The sequence below is a fragment of the Podarcis filfolensis genome (assembly GCF_964270895.1).
Source record: "Podarcis filfolensis genome assembly, chromosome: 7".
NCBI lineage: Eukaryota > Metazoa > Chordata > Lepidosauria > Squamata > Lacertidae > Podarcis > Podarcis filfolensis.
Genome location: NC_139603.1, coordinates 14,732,028 through 14,753,538, shown reverse-complemented (window position 1 = coordinate 14,753,538; position 21,511 = coordinate 14,732,028). Strand labels below are relative to the sequence as shown.

Below are 21,511 nucleotides of genomic sequence, written 5' to 3'. Positions count from 1 at the left end.
TGCTAGGTGCACAAATTTTGAACACTGCATTTTAAGGAACTGCCAATATTGATTTATGCAAATACCAAATTATCAAAAAGCAATTGCACTGAATTAGGAATATCAAACAGAAAGCTTAATTAAACCATCATAATTCAATAAGCAAAACAATAAAAGTCCCTTGGTATCTTCTTAAACAATGAAATATTATTCAACAGGTATATTCTGAAAGTGGAGCAGTAATGAATTCTTATTACATAGCAAGCATTTAAACCAATTACTGCTAAACTAATTTGAATCAAAATCTTGAAATGCAATACCGTGCATAGTAAACACATGATTTAATTCATGCCTTAGGCATGAATTAACAGGTCCTACATGTTCTGTGTATTGTATCTCTTCATCTACCTTCTTATTCCCTTTCTCCCACCATGCTTAAAGATGCATTTTCTTGCAAAATACAGTATTTCCAATGGTTGCTATTGTAGAAAACTGGCAACACACAAAGTAAAAATTATATGGAAATCAAATGTTTTGAAATCAACACCCACATTTTCACTATGTACAGTAACACCCATTTGTCTTTCCTGTAAAACAAGTTTTTATATACGTACTGTTCCTACAGATGTAAGGGAGGTAGTAGTCCCCCTTTATTTCCTCCTTTCTTTTGCAGCCTCCTATGGCACCCAAATCTGCTCTGGATGGTTGTAGTACATGCTGGAACAGCATTCAGTGTTTCTCAAACTTGGCTCTCCAGCTGTTGATGTACTACAGCTACCATCATCCATATCTGAAAGAGCATCTCCACCCCCATCGTCCAGCCCAGACACTGAGGTCCGGCGCCTAGGGCCTTCTGGCAGTTCCCTCACTGCGAAAAGTGAGGTTACGGGGAACCAGGGAGAGGGCCTTCTCAGTGGTGTCACCTGCCCTGTGGAACGCCCTCCCAGTAGATGTCAAGGCAATAAGCAACTATTTTGCTTTTAAAAGACAACTGAAGGCAGCCCTGTTTAGGGAAGTTTTTAATGTTTGATGCTGTACTGTTTTTATGGGTGGGGTATAAATAATAAATTATTATTATTATTATTATTAGCCAGACCAATGGTCAGGAATAATAAGAGTCGTAGCCTAACAACAGCTGGAGACCCAAGTTTGAGAAACACTGGCATGGGTGGTAATTTTGAGGGAACAGGAAATTGCTGAAAATGGCATAACCCCTCTGAAAAGCAGCTTCCACTGGATCTAAATAATTTCAGTGAACTGAAGGAGACCTTCTGTTCATGGAACAGAAATTTTGGATCGAGCACAATGGAAACTTCTGATTTGCTAATTCATATGAGCAAACTTTAAAGCAACATAGTCCTGCTATAGTTTTGTAATGTAGTTCTTTTCTTTCCAACTGGTTGCATCCTGTTTTGATTTTCAAGGTGAAAGTGGTGCTTTCAAATGGTAAATAGAAATATGCCACCACCACCCCTCAAAAAAATTTTAGGAGAAAATACTCCCCACCCTCAAAAAGCTCTTTATAAGAAAATACATCTCATTCTTTTTTTACTGCTATTGCTTTCCCTGCCAGAGGGATGGAGAACCTCAGGCCGGGGAGCGGGGGCAAAAACAGGCCTCTTTAACTAGCCCTTGGGATTTTCCCCAGGCTATATACCCTCCTGAGGCAGACCCCTTTCTGGCTTGGCACCCTTTTTTGAGTGCTTTGCCTGGCTTGAATGTGTTTTTGGACGCTAACCATGCTCTCCTGGCTTGTCTGAATGGTCTGAGGCAGTATAAGGCACCTTCATGTGTTCCTAACTTACACTTAACCCCAAAGCAGTCTGGAGGAATGACTAAATTCCCAAGGTTCCTAGGACCCAGTCATTTCAGTTGCCCATTGTGTGTTTGGCAGGCGTGTGGGGGCAGGGACGACAACGACCCTTTTGGAAGAGGAGTTCTTCATATCCAAATTGCATGGGAAATCTCAACTCGTCATGTGAGAAATAATAGAAGCAGAAGAGAGATGCCCTGTTGAGAACACTGCAATTTTGCATAGGCAGAGAGGAGTTGCTACACTAAATACACAATCTCAGAGTTGCTGTTGTATCTCCTTCATGTAATCATGGGCACAAAGTTTGTATTATTTCTATAGGAAGCATATGCATAGTAGATGCCTAGTGTAAAAGCTGACAGGATGCTGTGGAGTGCATAGACGCCTCCCCTACTGATTCCTTGAATACGCAAAGACTGCAGCTTGTTATCATACTGACAGGCCATTTGCTAGTACACAGTAAGAAGCGTCTAAATGCCAGTTAACACATGAACCTGTTCATTTTCTGTGAAGCATTATTTAACCACGTTTCAGCCTTATTATTCCACCAGTGGTTTTTCGAGGCTGCTTTACATCTGAACCATCAGCAATGAATAAGCAACAAGAAAAAGTGGGAAAGCAGGTTGCATTATTTACTATCAAAGGCTCAGGAGAAAAAAACAAGACTGTTAACCTGGTACCTAGTAGAAAAATAACATTGGCACCGCAAATATGTTTGTTCAGAATATTCTGTTGTTGAGGATATCCTGCAGTCAAGGTGCCACCACAAAAAAGGCTTAGCCTGCCTGGTAACAAACCTACTTAACTTCCAAAGGCAGAGGCGGCCTAAAGTAAGCTCTTAGATAATTATCTTAGCAGATTGATGGGTTCATATGAGGGGGACAACCCCTTTAGGCATTTTGGTACCTAACCATTTAGATTTATATGTCTTGACACCAGCACCTTCTGCTAAATTAAAGCAGCAATGCTTTCTAGATGTAAAAGTTCTTAATACTATTAGTTTGTTATTAAAAAAAATAGCTAAATATTAAATTCATGCCTAGTATACAAACTGGAAATCAGACCTGGTGAATAATTCATTAGGGTACAAAGGGGAGGAAGTAATAGTGAAAGTATCCTTGTAGAAGTGTTAACACCATGAAATTGAGACTTAGCTTCTTTAGCACTGCCTCCCCCCCCCCCTTAATGACAAAGGACTGTAAAAATCTCTTAAGAGCAAGTCCTACGTTTCATTTCTTCTTTTCAAAAAACCACACAGGCTTCAACCTTCTTCTTCTTCTAGCTTCTATGTTACACACACACACACACACAGAGAGAGAGAGAGAGAGAGAGAGAGAGAGAGAGAGAGAGAGAGAGCGCTCTGGCTTTTGTCTTTTCTTACTACCAGCAAGTTGAAGTAGGGGCCCCCTCACCCATTTGCTGTCTGGCACAGAGCCACTTCCTTTCTTACCATACTTAAGAGGGCCATTACCAAGAGACTTGTCTGGCTATCCTTGCTTAGATTTTTAACACTTGCTGGATCCAGGAATTAGAAGAGTCTTGGTATACAGCCCTCTCTGCCCCCTCCCCTCCCCAACTCACAACAATACTTTGAATTCGTGACAACAGCAAATGTGTAAGGCTAGGATCAAAAGGACTGCGCAACTACTTCCATGCACTCAGAGATATTGGACATGTATTTTCACGGACAGAGGCAACTTGAGCCATAGGAAGACAGTGTGGTGTAGTGAACAGTGTGTCAGGCTTAAACTCTGGAGATCTGAGTTCACACACATGTATGCTCAGGTGTGAAACTCACTTTGGGTAGCCCCTGTCTCTCAGACTAACCTGTTTTACAAGGTTGTGAGAATAAAGTAGGGTGACTTCCCTATGTACTTTGCCCTGAACTCTTTGAAAGATTTTTTTTTAACACCTCATGGAGCACATAGAGGCCAATCAAAGTATTTGGCAACATGTGCCACCTTTGGTATTGTGCATGTTGCAAAAGGAAATCTTAGAGTCACCATACAAGAAAACAGAAAAGGTGTGTGTGAAAAATACAAGGGGAAGTTCCATGAAAGTAAACAATTTTGGCCATCAACCAAAAAAATAAGAAATTTTAGACATTCCATTCTTGAAACCAAGTCATCTATTTCTATGCTCTTTGAATTCTTGATGTGTAATCATGCCTTGCTTCTGTGTTACAGGAGCTATGCCTGTTCCAGACCAGCCATCGTCTTCTGACAAGACAAGTTCCCTTAGCCCTGTCCTGAATACATCTAACGGAGATGGATCTGAAACAGAGACTACATCTGCCATTCTGGCATCAGTCAAAGAACAAGTAAGCAACAGAGACAAATTTCAAATAAACCATGGTGCTATTATTACATTTTGTGTTATACACATGAGTTCTACCTGTTACTTGCTTGAGTACCTTTAAGGCGCAAAATATATTCTGAAAAATATTTTATTTCTTTAATCCACTTGCATTATTTTGTCACTGAGACGTTGGTTTGAAGTCTTCGTTTTTCTTCCTTGCCTTAAGGGAACTGAAAATTAGTATGCTATTCACTCAAAATGGTGAGTTTTCATACATTTATTTGCATTTGAATGGATGAAATGCAAATGGCATATGTTTTCTTTAATTTTTGCTATAGGTTTAAGTGGGGAATTCTTAGGTGAGAAATAATTTGCTGGAACAATTTGTTTTCCTTTGCTTGGAATGATATATCTGGACTTCCTCTTTTTTTTACTGTTATCTAGGCCAAGTTAGAATTTTTGTACTGAAAGCCATAAATCTGGGGAAGTTAGAGTAGTTTTGTTCTGTTCCATGGAGAGCTACGTTGATAAACAGCTATAAGCTTTTGACACATATCCTGAGCTTAATAGGTAAAGGAGATAAATTTAAAGATGGAAGGAGTCTACAGTCAGTCAATGGCAGAATAAATACCAAAGGGAGTTTGTGCTTGCATGGTTGTCTCTGTTTCCTTGGTGCTTTATTTCATTTCCAAATTTCAGTGTTAAACTTTTGGATTGACTGGACCTTGCTTGAGATTTTATGGCAGAAAACATTGTGCTGCCAAGCCAAAGCTCTAAGGTGTTTCTCATGTGCCCTGACGTGTATATTGGGGTGCATATGTAGATCCGTACCTGATATTGCAATAAATGAGGGAACTCTTCAATACGTTGGGTTTTCTGTGCATGCAGTTTGGCTAGCTCTAGGTACTAAAAAGATGTCTTGGTCGACACTGGTGCACGTTTGAATACTAATGGGAACAATCAAGCTAAAGTTAAAGCATAACAGACACCATTGATTTCATTGGGGGAGTTGACCTAATGCTATATTCCGTGCATTGAAATCAATGAGGCACAATTTTGGTAAAGTACTTTTTTACTTAATTTTTACATGATCCAGCTAAAGTAATTTTAAGAACCAGATTTGCCTTGGAAAATAAATATTTTGAAAGTAGCTAAACAGGGTGGACATGTGTTATTATGTTAGGAGCTTGCTTTGTGCTCATATCTCTCCATGTGGCGAATGCCTGTGTGTCTTGCCTGCCTGCAGTGTCGCTTCTGAAAGTCACTTGACCTCTTGGCTCTGTTCCTCTACTTTTAAAGTTCTTTGAGAACCCATATGCAAAGTACTTTATCTGTCACTCCAGATTCTTTTGTTGGCACCTCTCACAGTAGGATATGAGAGCCTTTCTAGAGGAGCCAAGAATTATTAAAAGACTACATTTTTGTGCCAGAAAACCATAGCTTATGTAAGGTTTCAAACAGAGAAGAGTTTATGCTAAGCCCATGTTCTGTTTTCTGTATCAGCTGCTAGGATGTTCACTGAAAAGTTTTCATAGCTTCTCCTTCAGGTTTTGCACATTCTAAGCTTCAATAAAAAACCTTTTGGGTAAGCTGTTACTATAAATGAGCATGTGTGTGCGCGTGTGTGCGTGTGTATGCGTGTGTGTGTGTGTGTGTGTGTGTGTGTATATATATCTCATTGCTGAAAGTGGGGAGGACAGGAATCTGGTACTTTTTCATATACTGTGAATTACTGTAGCCATTGAACTGCTGTGGTTTAGGGTAAGGTGACCAGAAGTCCCCATTTCCCGGGGACAGTCCCCGGATTTACAAATCCGTCCCCATACAAAATCCACTGAAGTTGAAAAGTGTCCCCTGATTCATTGAAAAAAAATCTGGTAACCTTAGTTTAGGGTTCTCCAAAAGCACTTTGCAAGTGTCTATAAATTGTGTCCTCATCACGGAGGGCACATGTTGCGGTGAGATCACTAAGACCGACCTCACTGTTTGTGTGGGTAGGATTGTTTGGATAGCCACAACAACCCGATTGGGTCCCTCGGTTGCTGGGGTAATTCTGGCCAATGGGGTTGAGAGAATTTGCAGCCGGGAGGGGGACCTATTTATGCCGCTGAATGTTGCATCGAGCTTCCTCTTAGCGCCTCGTGCATCGGATCACCCACCCACCCTCCCTATATTTAGGGTCTTGCTATGACCTTGCTATGCCGTCATGGGTCATCTGCTTTTGGGGGCAGGGGCCCAGTAGGAATTTTCCAATTTGGCTGATTGCCTGGTGCCACTTGGGTTTTGCCTGCTGCATAGCAAATCATCACAACTTTATAAGGTTTGGCTGTTAGGCATTGGCCTGCCCCTCCCAATGTGCGATAGGGTATTCACCTTGCTTTTGTCCGATCCACTTCCAGGGGTTAGGGCCACGCCAGAGCACCTGGGAACATTTTGGGGTGAGGTTGCGTCTTTGATAGGACCAATGCTCCCCCAGTATGTTTACCCTTACTGACTTCTGCTAGTGTCCACTTGTCAGTGCTGCCCTGCCAGAGGTGTAGGTGCAGCTAGTCGAACCAATGCCTAAGCAAAGCACTCATATTCTGCAATCAATAAAGTTGTGGCCAAAATTATGCCAATACAGTGGTACCTCGGGTTAAGCACTTAATTCGTTCCGGAGGTCCGTTGTTAACCTGAAACTGTTCTTAACCTGAAGCACCACTTTAGCTAATGGGGCCTGCTGCTGCTGCCGCACTGCCGGAGCCCGATTTATTTTCTTATCCTGAAGCAAAGTTCTTAACCTGAAGCACTATTTCTGGGTTAGCGGAGTCTGTAACCTGAAGCATATGTAACCTGAAGCGTATGTAACCCGAGGTACCACTGTAACCTTAAACTAATATTGGTGTCAACTGTGTCTTTCTTTGGGAGGTTTTGGGGGTCGTCACACGCAACTGCACACCATGCAGACAGCAAGAGCTGCTTTTAAATCATTGACCTCTGTACACAAAGTGGGCATGTCCACTGTGGCTAACTTGCATCTTTTCTCCTTTCACTTTCAACACACATTGCTTCCCCTCCCCTGCAAATTTACTGAAATACCTGCAGTCCAGAAGAACAGACTGTGCAAGCTCAGCTAGTTATATTGCACTCAGTGTATGCCCAGAGGCTTCATTCTCTTGTACCATGCAAGCAACTCCATTTGCTACATTTTTCTCCGCAAGCTGATCTAGGTATGCTCCCTCCCCTTTCAACATCCACTGCACTTCTTACAAAAAATAAAATAAAATCCTGGAATTGTGTTGATATACCAATAGTTTGGTAGCAAAAGCTGTGCAGGTGAAGTAAGTTATGCTCAGAGCTGCCTTTCCCTTGAGCTGCAGGCAATTTCATGACTATATTTCTCCTTTTGGTCTGTGGGTGCAAGGCATTCTGCATTGTGTCCAACTAATGTATGCTCAGAGAACACCCACTGAAATTAATGGTCCTGAGTTACTCATGTCATAGAATCATAGAGACCCTGAGGATCATCTGGTCCAACCGCCTGCAATGCAGGAAAATGCAGCTGTCCCTTACAGGGATCAAACCTGCAACCTTGGCATTATCAGCACCACGCTCTAACCAATTGAGCTATCCTGTCTTTTAATGTCAGTGGCTCTACTCTGAGTACAAGCTTCTGTGTATGCCCAGCGGCTTCCTTCCCCTATACCATGCAGGAAACTAAATGACTCTTTTTACTTTTGGCAAGGCACTCTGAATATGCTCAGAAGCTTTTTGCTTTGGTGTCACATGTGGCTCATTAATAACAGCAATGTCTGTTTTATTGCAAGGCTCTTGTGGATTGGTATAGGGAGTTCACTAGGTTGGAGAAGGATGGCTTAGAAGGCTTCATCCAGCCATCTTTACCAAGTGCAGGATCCATGCATAAAAGGCCCTATTAAATATGGTGGTTAAAGCATGCAGTTCTCCACCCTTGATTGTAATGAACAGGACAATCAGTGCACACAGGAGATCAGATGCAAAAGTATTTGGATTGGAGAAGCTGCCCTGTTTTGTTAGCTGACAAATTCAGCCTTCATAATTACATTATGATTTCTGTACAACCCAGTGCAGTGGCTAATTTGTTTAGCTCATAGCAGTGGGTTTTCTTTTTTCTTGCACAAAGGAATAAATTTGTGTTTTGTATTAATGGTGCTTCTGTAATTTCTCTACTTAAGCCATTATTTGTTTTTGTAACCACTTGGGGGCTATGTTTGTTTTTCGCTTAGCTTGTTTGATTTTGATTACTGTGGGGATGAAACTTGGGTTCATCATTCAGTAATAAAAATCAGAGATATGGCTATACTTCCTCTAAATTCTTCAAATGCCGTCATGAATGGCAGGTGTTTCTGCAGGTTACTGGATTATATTATCACTAGAGGGCTGCAGTAAAGCCAGCATTTTGACACATAAATGAGAGGCTTCTAGTCAGATCCTATGCAAGTTTACCAGGAAGTAAGCCCTACTGAGTGCATTAGAGCAGGGGTCAGCAAACTTTTTCAGCAGGGGCGTGGTCCACTGTCCCTCAGACCTTGTGGGGGGGCAGGGCTATATTTTGGAAAAAAACAACGAACGAATTCCTATGCCCCACAGAGATGCTTTTTAAATAAAAGCACACATTCTACTCATGTAAAAACACCAGGCAGGCCCCACAAAAACCCAGAGATGCATTTTAAATAAAAGGACATATTCTACTCATGTAAAAACACACTGATTCCCAGATCGTCCATGGGCAAGATTTAGAAGGTGATTGGGCCAGATCCAGCCCCCGAGCCTTAGTTTGCCTACCCATGCATTAGAGCTTACTCCCATGTAGCTATGCGTAGGATCATAACCTAGCTTCTTTACTGTTATCCACCTCATACACTGGCCAGGAGAGGAGAGTAAGAGAAGCTGGTACATGAATCCTATTCTGATCCTCGGAAGGTGCAGCTATAATTGCAAGAAGCTGTTCTCCATTTGCTCTGGCAATGGCCGCTTTGTGAACAGCTGCTGTGGGAGAAAATGCCTGTGCCTCTGGCAAAGATAGCCACCACTGCTGCAGAGGACCAGATGGACTAATGGAGGGCAGGTGCGGCGACAGCTTCCCTTACTTTTTCCTCCAAGAAAAAAAATGCATTCACAGTCTTATGTCCAACTGCAAATGAGTAAGTCCTCCAGCTGAACTCCACCAGGCTTGCCTCTGCATAAACACATATAGGAATGGGTTGTAATCAGGTGTGTGACTCTTGCATAAGCTACCCATTTTCTGAGTCTCTCCTACCCCTTGATCAAAGTGAGGGACAGGAGTCTGTTTTCCCCCGCCCCAATCCAGACATCTGAAATGAATGCTGCTGCAGGTGTCCCATGGTGCCTGATAATCCTGCTGCTTTCTCCACACAACGAGATATTTGCATCCTATTTATATATTTATATTATCCCTGACAGCATTGGTCGAAACTTTAACCTCTTTGACCGGATCACCATCAGTGCATTCCAGAGGAAGGCCATACCTGGCCCTGTGCGTGTTGGCTCTACACTGCCACACCCACCTGGGAAGGCCCGAAGCCCCCTCACCGTGACCCCAATACAGACCCAGAGCCATGTCTGAATTGTCATCGGAGGTCTGAGAAGACGTGCCAATAGAAGAGGAGGAATTGCCATCTCTGCAGCTCTTGGCCCTGCGTTTGGAGCGACGACTGCTTTGCCGCTTGCCACCAGATGAAGGGACTCTAGGCACTGGGAGATCCTCCTCTGAAGACTGGGTGCTGAGCACCTCCCTCGAAGGAGCCGCCGAACCTGCACAGAACTAAAATGAGGAGCTTGACTGGGATGAAGACATGCTGTGCAAGCTGAGGCCTTGAACTCTCAGGCCCTGGGGGTGCCGATTGCGAACAAGGCAGTCCAGAGTGGAAGGCCCACTGCATCATGGTACCCATAATCCTAGGAGAACCCCTAGGGCTAGCTGGGACTGGGATCCTGGAAGGCTGAAATTGGGAGAGCAAGGCACCAGAAGGGTCGTAAGCCTCACTCCCTTCGCTCACATCTGAAAGACCATGAGCCTCAAAAACAGTGGAAGACGTGGAGGGGCCGGGCTGAGAATCAGACTGCCTCCTAAATTGCTGAGCCAAAGATTCAAGCTCCATATTAAACCTTGACATGGCCGCAGGGTCTGAACCAATATCAGCCATGGCTGCACCCAAGCAATCCAGCGTATGCTGAGGAACCGCTGGGGCAGGCGCTGAATGCAGTGACTGAGACGGGCCTCTAATCACCCTTTTAGAAGGCAGAGCAGGACTTGGATTCCTCTTAATAAGCATCCCGATCCCTTCTTTACTAAACGGGGTGTGTGTGTACTAAACGTACACACAATAATAAAAGCACCCTGGGATCAATATGGCGCTCCCGCTAAAGGCAAGATGGCACTCCCGCCAAATTAGCTGGGGCTAAAACTTCCCCCAAATCGAAATAGATAAAATGGCGATTGGGCTAAGGGGGGCGGGGGTTCCCAGCCCTAGAAAATTCCCAAGCAGAATGGTAACGGAAAATTAGCAAATCACTCAGAGAGGGAACTCTCAAACATGCCCAAAGCGATCAGCTGGACAGAACAACTTAGACAACAAAACGCACAGATCGCTCAATAAATTTAAAGCCCCAAAGCTGCAGCCACAGCCAGAACCGAGAACAAAAAAGCCGCTGCGCAAAGAGCCCAAAGGGAAAATTAAGCGGGCAGCGGCAAGCTCCAAAGACTGGGAGCGCTCAGGGGGCAGAAGCCCCGTGGGGCGAAAGCCCCCCTAGGGGGGAAGGGGAAGGGAAGGGAATAATTATAAGAAGGGGAAGAAAACAATTGGAAGGAATTAAAGGGAAAGAAGGGATAACGGAAAGAAATTACCAGGACGATCCGTCGAAGGTAATCTCTCTTGGCTGCGCAGAGGATGCTGCTAGCTTGTTCCGAATGCATGCACCAAAAGAGGAAGCTCTGGGTCATGTGCATGGGTATATATAGGTCCCTCAATCCGTTTGGACTGCGCCCCATTGGCCAGATTGAACCCAACATTGAGGGACCTACCAATCAAGTGTTGTGGCTGACCAATCTTACCCACCCACAACACAGGAGATCGGTCTCCAGGTCTCACCGCAACACGTGCCCTCTTTTAGGGAGGACACAATTTAACTGAGATCTGTTTTCACACACACATTGAAAGAGTAAAACTCTGATCCTTTCCAAAATTTCAAAATGTGAATGGGGACCATTGCTGCACAATGGCCAGATGTTTGACTAGGTGCTGAGCTGTTGAATTTTAAACCAGCGTACTGAGATTATGTAATCAGTTCTGAATTTAAGGTGCTGACTGTTAACATATGCATCTCTAAAAAATAACCTGGCCCATATTCTTCCCATCCTGCCCAAACCCTGCTATTTGCTTTCAGTTTGCAGCAAGTGTTTATCAAGAAAGGGGAGCAAGATGGACTTCTTGGGCTATGTTTACGTCTTCCAGACTAATGTTGTTTTGAAAAATGGATTCTCCATCAAATTGCTATTTCTTAAAATATTAGTGGGGAAAGGCATCATTCCCCACCTAATGGAAGATAATAACTTATTCTCTTACATGATTTTTATAGCTATTCTATTAATAGAAACTCTGTTGTTCAACTTCTCTGTTGTTGTTTTTTTAGTTTCCACCTGAATTCTTTATCCATTGACTCAAAGCTGTCAGAGGTGCTGCTTGATAGCATCTCATGATGTTTGGAGCAGCTAATCCTCCACTTCTAAAGCTCAGCCTTAGGAGCGATTCTCCCTGTCTTTATAATATGATATTATCCTGTTAACACTTGTCTGAATAGTACTTATGTTAAGCATAGGAACTTTTAATGGGTTAGCCTAAAAGAAAGAAAGATGAAACATTGCAATTCCTTCATCTTTACTTTAATCAAATTTCTAATTATTTTTTGTGTGTGGCGGGGAGAAGAGAGTAGCCTTGTATTTCCCTCCCCCCCCCCATGATGTTGATACACTCTTGTTATTTGTAGATTAAAGGGATGTTTTGTCACTTGAACAGCTGTTGTGGAACAAACTGCTTATTAATGTTATCTAAATTTGAAAATATATTTAATGCTTTATTTTCAAAACAGATAGGGGAGAAATGCATTTTTGTTTTGAAATATTTGTTGTAGAGTTTCTGATGGGCTGTGTATTTTTTATTTTATTTTATTTTGTTATGTGTGTTTACTTGGAAGTAGACCTCAAGTGCATAGGAATGCATCTTCAATGTAATTGTAGAAACTTTATTTATTTTGCTATTACATTTCTACCCCACCTTTCCTTCAAGGAGCTGAAGGTGGTGTACATGGTTCTCCCCCTTCCCATTTCATCCTCATAAAGAACCCTGTGAGGTAGGTTAGTTTGAGAGACAGTGACTGGTCACCCAGTAAGCTTCATGGATGAATGGGGATCTGAACTCCTCTCCCCTGGGTCCTAGTCTTAGGACTCAGCTACACAGCTGCAAATAAAACATTTTAAATGTGTTGTAAAGTGCAATATACAAATGTGACACTAGATGGCAACAGTGAGCTATGCAAAATTAAATTTATTTTTCGTAACTTCCCCCCCCCGCCAAGCATTTTCACAACTTTTTTTTTTATGTGTGTAGATCCCACCCTGCCCTCAAACCATTTCATCACACTGGCAGAAAGACTCCCAGAAATTATTAGGATGGGTGTTAAAATACAATAAAACCTAATTCGAGGATACATTTTTACAGCAAGTGTTTAGAGGATGAATGCAAAGTGGTAATGGACTCCACAGTCAACTGAGAAGGTGAATCTGTGCTGCTGAGCTTGATTTCGCCACCCTGATCATTTTGAGTGGATATGTCTCCTATATTATATAGGCGTACAATCCAACAATATCTCTTCCCTAAGGCATGTGAATCCAGAGAGATATCTGGAAGGTTATTTTGACAGAGGATAGCAGGGAACAGAGTAAGTACCCCTGGAAGCACTGTGAGGACCTTTCTACTCAGCCTATCTTCATAGGTGCTCCTGTGATTAGGAGGAAGACGTATACAATAAAGTTAGAAATAATGAAACAACAAAGAACGAAGTAGTTGTTTCCTTTTTTAATAATTCTTCTGCATAAAGCCATCAACTCTGAGATTTTCAAGTGCTACTAAATTGATAGGAGGATAAAGCACGGAATACATTTGTAGATAATTGTATGTGAAACCTCTAAAAACAGCAGAAAGGGAAACTTCCACTCACTCAAAGGCTTGATCTGACACCCAAAACTTAACGACTATGTTACAAAATGCACCAAGGGACAGGAGGGCATTCCACAACTTGAGGACTCCTACAAAGCATATCTATCATCAAGCCACACAGGACAGCAGTACCCCTATCAGGGTTGATATGGAAAGAGGTGCTTCATCAGATATCTGGGGTCCAAGTCATTTAGGTATTTGTGTGCCTTAATTTGGGCTCTGTAGCAAACCAGTGCAGGTTCTTTAAGGATTTTGTGATATGAATCTACCAAGAATATTTACATTTTCATATTCTTGGAAGACAAGGAATACCTAAGTGGCAGTTAAAATAAGTTATTATGCCTATGCATTACAGATGATAGGCATAGGCAAACTGAGCCCTCCAGATGTTTTGGGACTACAACTCCCATTATCCTTAGCTAACAGGACCACTGGTCAGGGATGATGGGAATTGTAGTCTTGAAACTTCTGGAGGGCCGAGTTTGCCTATGCCTGGAATAGGAGCTTAGGAAGCATGGAGAAGGAGATTTTCAAGATACTTAAACATCGTTGTCAAAAAACATGCTAAAAGCTACCTTGCAACCAGAGTCTTCAGTAGACATCTCCCAGACTTTTGGCAGCAACTGCTAAATGCTGCCTTTTTGAGAGAGGATAGTTTGCTTCTCAAGAAATTTGAGCTTTATACTGGATTCCAGACCCAATGCCATTTCATCATGCTGCTTCCTCTGGTGGAATCGAGCAAGATAACCTAATTTTCTTGGACATAAGGATTTTTCCTGTTAGTACAGCCAGTCATCGTAACTGAATTGCTTCGGTTCTTCAGTTTGTGTAAATTGATCATTTTGCCTCCAGTTGTGTTATGATTAATAGAATGTCTCTTTATCTTGATAACATCAGAGCCCTGTGGTGTGCTGCATGCATGTTGCTCAGTAGCTTGTTGTGATTGACGTTGGGATGATAAATTACCTTTTGGTACCTGAATAGCACTTAGAGAAACACATTGCCAACCTGTCAAAAGCAGGCACTTAGCACTTTTTAGACGAGGGTTACCAAAGCATGTGTGTGCCCTTTACCCCTTGTGAAAGTCTACAAGGGACTCTGTCCAGTGAGGTCAGTTGTTTTCATAGTTTACCATTTAAAGCCTATGAAATAACTTGAGCAAGCAAATTCCCATGTTTTAAACTATTTCCATTATGAAACTCTAAAGTCATCAGCCTAAAAATTTGGCTTAAAAGAAAAGAAAGAGACTGAAAAAACAAATGATAGGATAATTAAATATGAACCCCATCATGATTCATCATAGGAGTGTGTTATTAGCATCCCTATAATGAGTCAGAGGGAGATTATTTTTAGCATGTAATGTTAAAATGTAAATATATTAATGACCCAGTTGTAGAAATGTGTTTTTATTAAACCTTGGAGACTTATAAAAATAGGTTTTCCGTTTCCAAGAATGTTTAACAAGAAAAAGGAAGTAGGAAATCAGATTTACATAGAAGGTTATCATAGTGATTATAATCTGACAGTGACAATAATATTTGATTTATTCTACCTCATTTGACCATAATGCTATTAGTAATTTTCCTCTTACACTAGATTGAGTCTGTGTACATTGAAGGGTAGTCATAAAGTAGGTGCCACATTCTCTGCCTTCCAGGTGCCTTAAATAATTTTGAAACAGTTATGTATGGACCTCGTTTTGATACTGCTGTGTAAGACGAAAGAAAGAAAGAAAGAAAGAAAGAAAGAAAGAAAGAAAGAAAGAAAGAAAGAAATGGATGGATGATGGCATACAAGGGCCCTTTGATATTCTTTGGTTGTGGTATTCCTATAGATATTCCAGTAAAACCAGGGATGCCTTAGAGAGGAAGAGGATACTATAAATCATTCTCACTCTTAAACATGGTATTCAAATCAGATAGATGGGTTTTTTGGTGCGGCAGAGATACTGGTTTCTCCATTCATTCAAAAGGATGGGCCGACTAAGAGTTGTTATTGAAGCTTCAACAACTGTGAAATTCAAATGCAGGTTTCTACTTGGGCAAAACGTATGGAAAGTTTTGAATGAAGCCAAAATATTTTCAAGAATTTTTTTATACTATAACTTCTGAATTATACGTTACATGATTTATTTGTTTTCCTTCTATTGCGGTAGAAACATAACTTGTTTCTTTCGTCAGTCTCATGCACTTTATTTTTCATTTACAACAGCAAGAAAATGTATTTTAAATTCTTGTTAAAAGTAAATTAAACCATCACTCAATACTACCTCTGTGCTAGAAAATTCAACGCAAAATCTAATTTTCTATTAATATAACATTTAATTTGCTGTCAAAACTGCAATTTAAATACTAATATTGCTAAATTACTGGCATGTATTCTTAATGTGATTTTCTTTTCTTTTCTTCTCTTCCTCCTCCCTCCCAAGGATATGATCAGATTTATAACTATGTAGGATTTTGATGCAGACTAGAGTGTTATCTATTATCTGCATGAAAAGACTAACACTGTTAGAGTGGTAGCTGATTGGCTGCTTAAAGCTATACTGTATATTTCTGGAAAGTCCAAGTTAAGCACTTTTCAGTTTCACCAAGCATGTGCTTAGATTTGTTGAATTCAATGAGACTTCAAAAGCTTTAACTTTAGTTTGATTGTGCCTCTAAGGACAGGATGGTATAATTTAACGCTTAGTAGAGTTTCTGTGAGTGTGTGCATTTATTTAGCACACTGATTCTTTTTGCCCGCCTTCCTTTTCATATATACAATTTAACCCTTTGAGTATATTTTTATCAGTGGTTTGCAAAGTGGATTCCCAGGAGCCCTGGGGTTCTTTAGAAGTGCAATTCCTCAATGAAAAGATCAATAATAGGAGACAAGTCAACCTGAAAGGCTGAGAGCCAATTGCTGTCACAGGTGCATAATGGCTTTGGCAGGTGAAGGGAGGGCCACAAGAATGAACACAGGAGACTGGTATTGGGTTGAATCAGGCCACAACTTTGTTAATTACAGGAGTAAAGGTAAAGGGATCCTTGACCATTAGGTCTAGTCATGACCAACTCTGGGGTTGAGGCGCTCATCTCGCTTTATTGGCTGAGGGAGCTGGCGTACAGCTTCCGGGTCATGTGGCCAGCATGACTAAGCTGCTTCTGGCGAAGCAGAGCAGCGCACGGAAACGTCGTTTACCTTCCCGCCGGAGCAGTACCTATTTATCTACTTGCACTTTTGGCGTGCTTTTGAACTACTAGGTTGGCAGGAGCTGGGATGGAGCAATGGGAGCTCACCCCGTCCCGGGATTTGAACCGCTGACCTTCCGATCGGCAAGTCCTAGGCTCTGTGATTTAACCCACAGCGCCACCCATGTCCCCGATTACAGGAGTAGGTTTGGCTAAAGCACTGGGCATGTTGCCCCTGTGCTGATGAATCTCCCCTGACAAAGATTGGGTGCCACAACCCTGCACAGGCCACCACTGGAAGAGGACTTTTGCCCCATCGGGTCCCCAGTGGACTCCTGGACGTAGTCACCCCTCTTGGACCCCTCTAACAGGGTGCTCCTGTAACTAAGGACCCAGCCCAATGCCTTATCTGCCAAAGTTGTGGCAGTTGCAATGAGGTAGGTGAAAACCTGCAAGCCGACCAATTTGCTTGTAGATGACAATTACTCCCTATCCCCAAATACGGTGACCAATTAAACCATAGCAAGATCTGTAGGCAATATGCCCGCCCCCACCCCGGCACCCGGGCAAGCTCCTGAAGACTGGGTTTATGGGTGGAAAATCCCACGACAATTGGCCAAGAGAGTGGCCTTCAACTGGCCATCCCCTTAAATAGGTTGGGGCAGGCTGGTCACAGCCCCCTGGCCCCTGACTCTGATTGGCTTAGCAAGGGCTGCCTGTCCTTACCTGGCAAAATGTCCAGGAATTTTTTTATTTAAAAAAAAATCAAAGAAAAACCCCCAAATGAATTTTCCCCCAGAAATGTTCCACTGAAAAAGCCAAACAACTTTAACCATAAAAAATAGCTCAACAACTCTGTCCGAATTTTCACATTTGGGAATATGGCATCCCTAGTTAAGCCAAACCTCAGCTTAGCAAAACTGCACAGGAGTGTTCATGCACAATTCTTTCACGTATCACATATTTCTATCTTTGAAATGTTAGTGGTTATGATATGTTCACAATATAATATTTTTTTAAAGCATAGCCAACAATCATAAACACAATTTTCACTAATTTTATGCAGTATGAAATGTACACAATTGCTTACCGACTAATTCCAGTTTATTCAATACAAATCTGCCTCTTCTATGGTTAATCAGTATCTTGCTAATACATTTTATGAATTGCATTTATTCATACAAGCTGTTGTGGTTTTAGAATGCAAAAAAAGTTTGATTTACATTGCCCAAAATAACACCTCCTTTTAAAAATAGATGTGGCATTTGTTTCCTTCCGATACAGCTAGATATCAACAGATTTCCAATTTATTTTGTTTTGTTAGCAGCTCAGATGGATTAGAATGCCTTCCTCTATTTTAAAGTGCTTACAGTAGATGGAAAAACTGAATAGATGAATGATTCTTATTTTACTGTCAAGGTTTACTATCCTCTACCAGACAGTATGTTGAAGGACTTTGATTATCACTCACATTGAAGGGAGAAACTGGGCTCAATTTTATGTTTAAAATTCCCTCCTTTATTGAATATCTGGGAACCAAAGTAGTCATGACTTTTAAGCACATTGTAATCCTGCAGTTATGACAGGTCATATCTGTTTTTTGCAAAAAGCTGCCACGTGGGGTAAATCGGGAGAAGGGAATTAGGTTAATTCCCCCCCTCATTAATTTTCCCAATGAAAGTATCCCACCCAAGCTGCTATTTGCCACAAATCAAGTAGCAGTGAAGTGGGAGAAGGGGCTAGGTGGGATGTTCGGTGGCAAAACATCATGGAGAAATGGGTTAAACTTCTCCCTCTATTCCTAATCTGGATTCAGAAGCCCTACAAGTGAATGATTTACAAATCACACCTGGTTTGACGCCTCATGCTATGTGTAACTGAAATAATTTAGTTCTTGTCAAATCAGTCTTAATAAATTCTGTTGTGTTATTGTGATAAGTAAATTATGCACTCCAATTCTAGTTATGATATGCTTAATAGGTGATATATTTATTCCAGCATATGAACTGTCGGATTTGACAAGTGAAGTAATTTAATTGTGATGCATTCAACAAAAATATGTTTTTGATTTAAAAGATAACCACCAATAACAATGTAGAATGTGTGCCCAAGTTTAATCCTTGTTGAACTTGCTGGACAGCATAAATTTATGAAACCGATATGACGTTTTCAGGCATATGGATTTCAGCTATTAATAATTAATTTCATCTTGTAAGAAGATACACAATGCCTCTTAAATATCTTACATTGAAGAGGGAATATGCTAGACAGTAATCTAAACTAGACTTTCTTTTGCTGAATCTGGAGAAGACGGGTTCATGAAACAGTGTTGCAACTCTTCCTGGTATTTTTTTTTTTAAATTTCTGTGGAAACATGAAATAAATCACCACCCAGCATTCTCATATTTCCTTGTAAAATTTTCATCGTGCTACTTCTGTCAGTCAAATGGCAGAATTTTTTCCGTGCATCTAAAATGTGCTGAATGTCCTAAACGTGTATTTACAGTGATGCAGAAATATTTATTTAAATTTATCATATTTTTATGATGACATCACAACCAACCATTTCCCATTACCACCTGGTTTTTGATTGGGAAAGGCTATGCCATTGAGAGTGGAGCCTAGATGCTTCATTTTCAGTTATGGGCTAATATGCAATTATCCAACACTGCAATTATCCATCCCCACAGGGGATCAGAGCAAAGCAGTGTGCCAATCACTGGATGTGCATGTAAATGTACCTTCCAGTTGTACTTCTGATCACATTTTAAACAAATTTCTAGTGTGTGCTATATCCACATCACACTAATTTATGTGTGCTGTGCACACCCTCAATTATTAGAAAAGGCAATCACTTCATTTTACTCACATACAGTCATAAAGGTAAAGGTAAAGGGACCCCTGACCATTAGGTCCAGTCATGACCGACTCTGGGTTTGCAGCGCTCATCTTGCTTTATTGGCCAAGGGAGCTGGCGTACAGCTTCCGGGTCATGTGGCCAGCATGACTAAGCCGCTTCTGGCGAACCAGAGCAGTGCACGGAAATGCTGTTTACCTTCCCACCGGATCGGTACCTATTTATCTACTTGCACTTTGACGTGCTTTTGAACTGCTAGGTTGGCAGGAGCTGGGACTGAGCAACGGGAGCTCACCCCGTCGCGGGGATTCGAACCGCCGACCTTCTGATTGGCAAGTCCTAGGCTCTGTGGTTTAACCCACAGCGCCACTCGCGTCCCTTCACATACAGTCATAACTTGGGTTAAATATGCTTCAGGTTGAACGTTTTCAGGTTGCGTTCCGCGGCAACCCGAAAGTAACGGAACGGGTTACTTCTCGGTTTTGCTGCTCGTGCATGCGCAGACGCTCAAAATGACATCACATGCATGCGCAGAAGTGGTGAATCACGACCCGCGCATGCACAGACGTGGATTGTGTTCTGCTCAGGATGCGAACGGGGCTCCGGAATGGATCCCATTCGCATCCAGAGATACCACTGTATTGAAAGGAAATCTTTTTCATGTTAAAAGAGAAAGCAGTGGTGACAAAAATTAATTTCATTGTTTCTCGCTTATATTTTTCCTAGGTCTGGCAAAGGTGTACAAGCGCTGAAATACAATGGAGCCTTCAGTGCTTATAGTATTGCCAATAGCTAGTCTGGGAGAAGAACTGTCATATAGGAACTGTCACATTATTTCTAGGGTGAGGGCAACAAGCCAAGAGATTCAAATCAGCGCGAAGCCTCTAGGCTTAATATTCAGATGGAGACACTGCAGTGTTTCGGGTCTGAACTCTGCTCACAGCAAATCTGTGTCAATCTTTTTACTGTACTTTTAACATTTGTCTGTGTGTGTGTGTGTGTGTGTGTGTGTGTGTGTGTGTATCTTTTAGTGAAAGAATTGTTCTTGTGTGTCTTACTTTTCAGCATTGCAGCTCAACTTTTGAAGCAGCTTTAATTTAATTTAAACAATGGAGTGCTCAGTCATTTACATTTGGGTTTATGACAATGAAAGTCCTAAATAAACAAGAGCTCCTGGGACCTTCAGAGTAGCAGTCATTGACCGGGGGCAGCAGAGTGTTGTTCTTTTCTATTGTTTCTCTCTCTCTCTGCAGAAGGATTGGCCTCAAGGTCTGTATAAGAAACTTGGGTTCACGTACCAGTACAACACATTTCTTAACAGACATGCTTTTTTCTTCTTGAAAGGCAACTTTAATCAGTTTTCTTTTCTCTGGTGTCAACTATCTGTTGAAGTCACCACAAGCTCCCTTTCTTATTCAACCCAGTATTCTATGTGAACCTTGCTGCCATTTGGTGGTCCCTAGATCCAAGTGTGCCTCTTTCTTCAAGTACAGTTACCTCTGTTCTTTAGGGGCAAGGAGCAGAAACAAAACCTTCTATGTATTGTTCGCAAAACAAGACTGAGTTTATTACCAGGTCTGCTTGCTAGTCTATACACAAGAACACATGAACTTGCAAGGGGAATCTTTACTAGACATGATTGTACACCACAGACACCATTACAATGCACTTGATTGGTAAATACCAACATTGCTTTGTTCATTTTGTGGAAACTAACAAAATCCAATACATGCCAATAATTACATTGTTTTCGTAAGGGAATTGGCAAAAATACCACAGGCTTTCCCTGACCACTAGCAATGACCCAGTTGCCCTGTGTTCATGCAGTTTCTCACCTGCCCTTCACCACAAGGTCCCAGGGCAAGCTACAGAAATTTTAAATGCAATGTTAAAATTAGTTAAAAACAAATGCAATTAATAGAATAGGGGGAGTCCTAAAAATATGTTAAAGACTGTGGACTCAGCTACATTAGGTTGGATTTTATAAACATGCAACACCAGATGGCGCTGTAGAGCACAAAACTTTTCCATGTGATTTTACATAGCATTTTTTTCTTTTGTTATAATGATTTGATTTATGACTTATTTATAGTGTTTTTTTCCCTGTATGTAGATCCACTCCAGGATAAAGAGGTTC

At 41.6% G+C, this 21,511-nt stretch overlaps 1 protein-coding gene across 1 annotated transcript in view; it reads left to right on the top strand.

The window, feature by feature from the left end:
- LOC310767376 (catenin delta-2-like) overlaps window positions 1–21,511 on the top strand; it is a gene marked incomplete at its 3' end in the record, with an annotated part of 296,885 nt that overhangs the window by 73,070 nt on the left and 202,304 nt on the right. Inside the window, exon 2 of the mRNA XM_083624246.1 lies at window positions 3,979–4,112. Within this exon, the coding sequence (XP_083480372.1) occupies window positions 3,979–4,112 (134 nt within the window). The remainder of the gene's footprint in view (window positions 1–3,978; window positions 4,113–21,511) is intronic.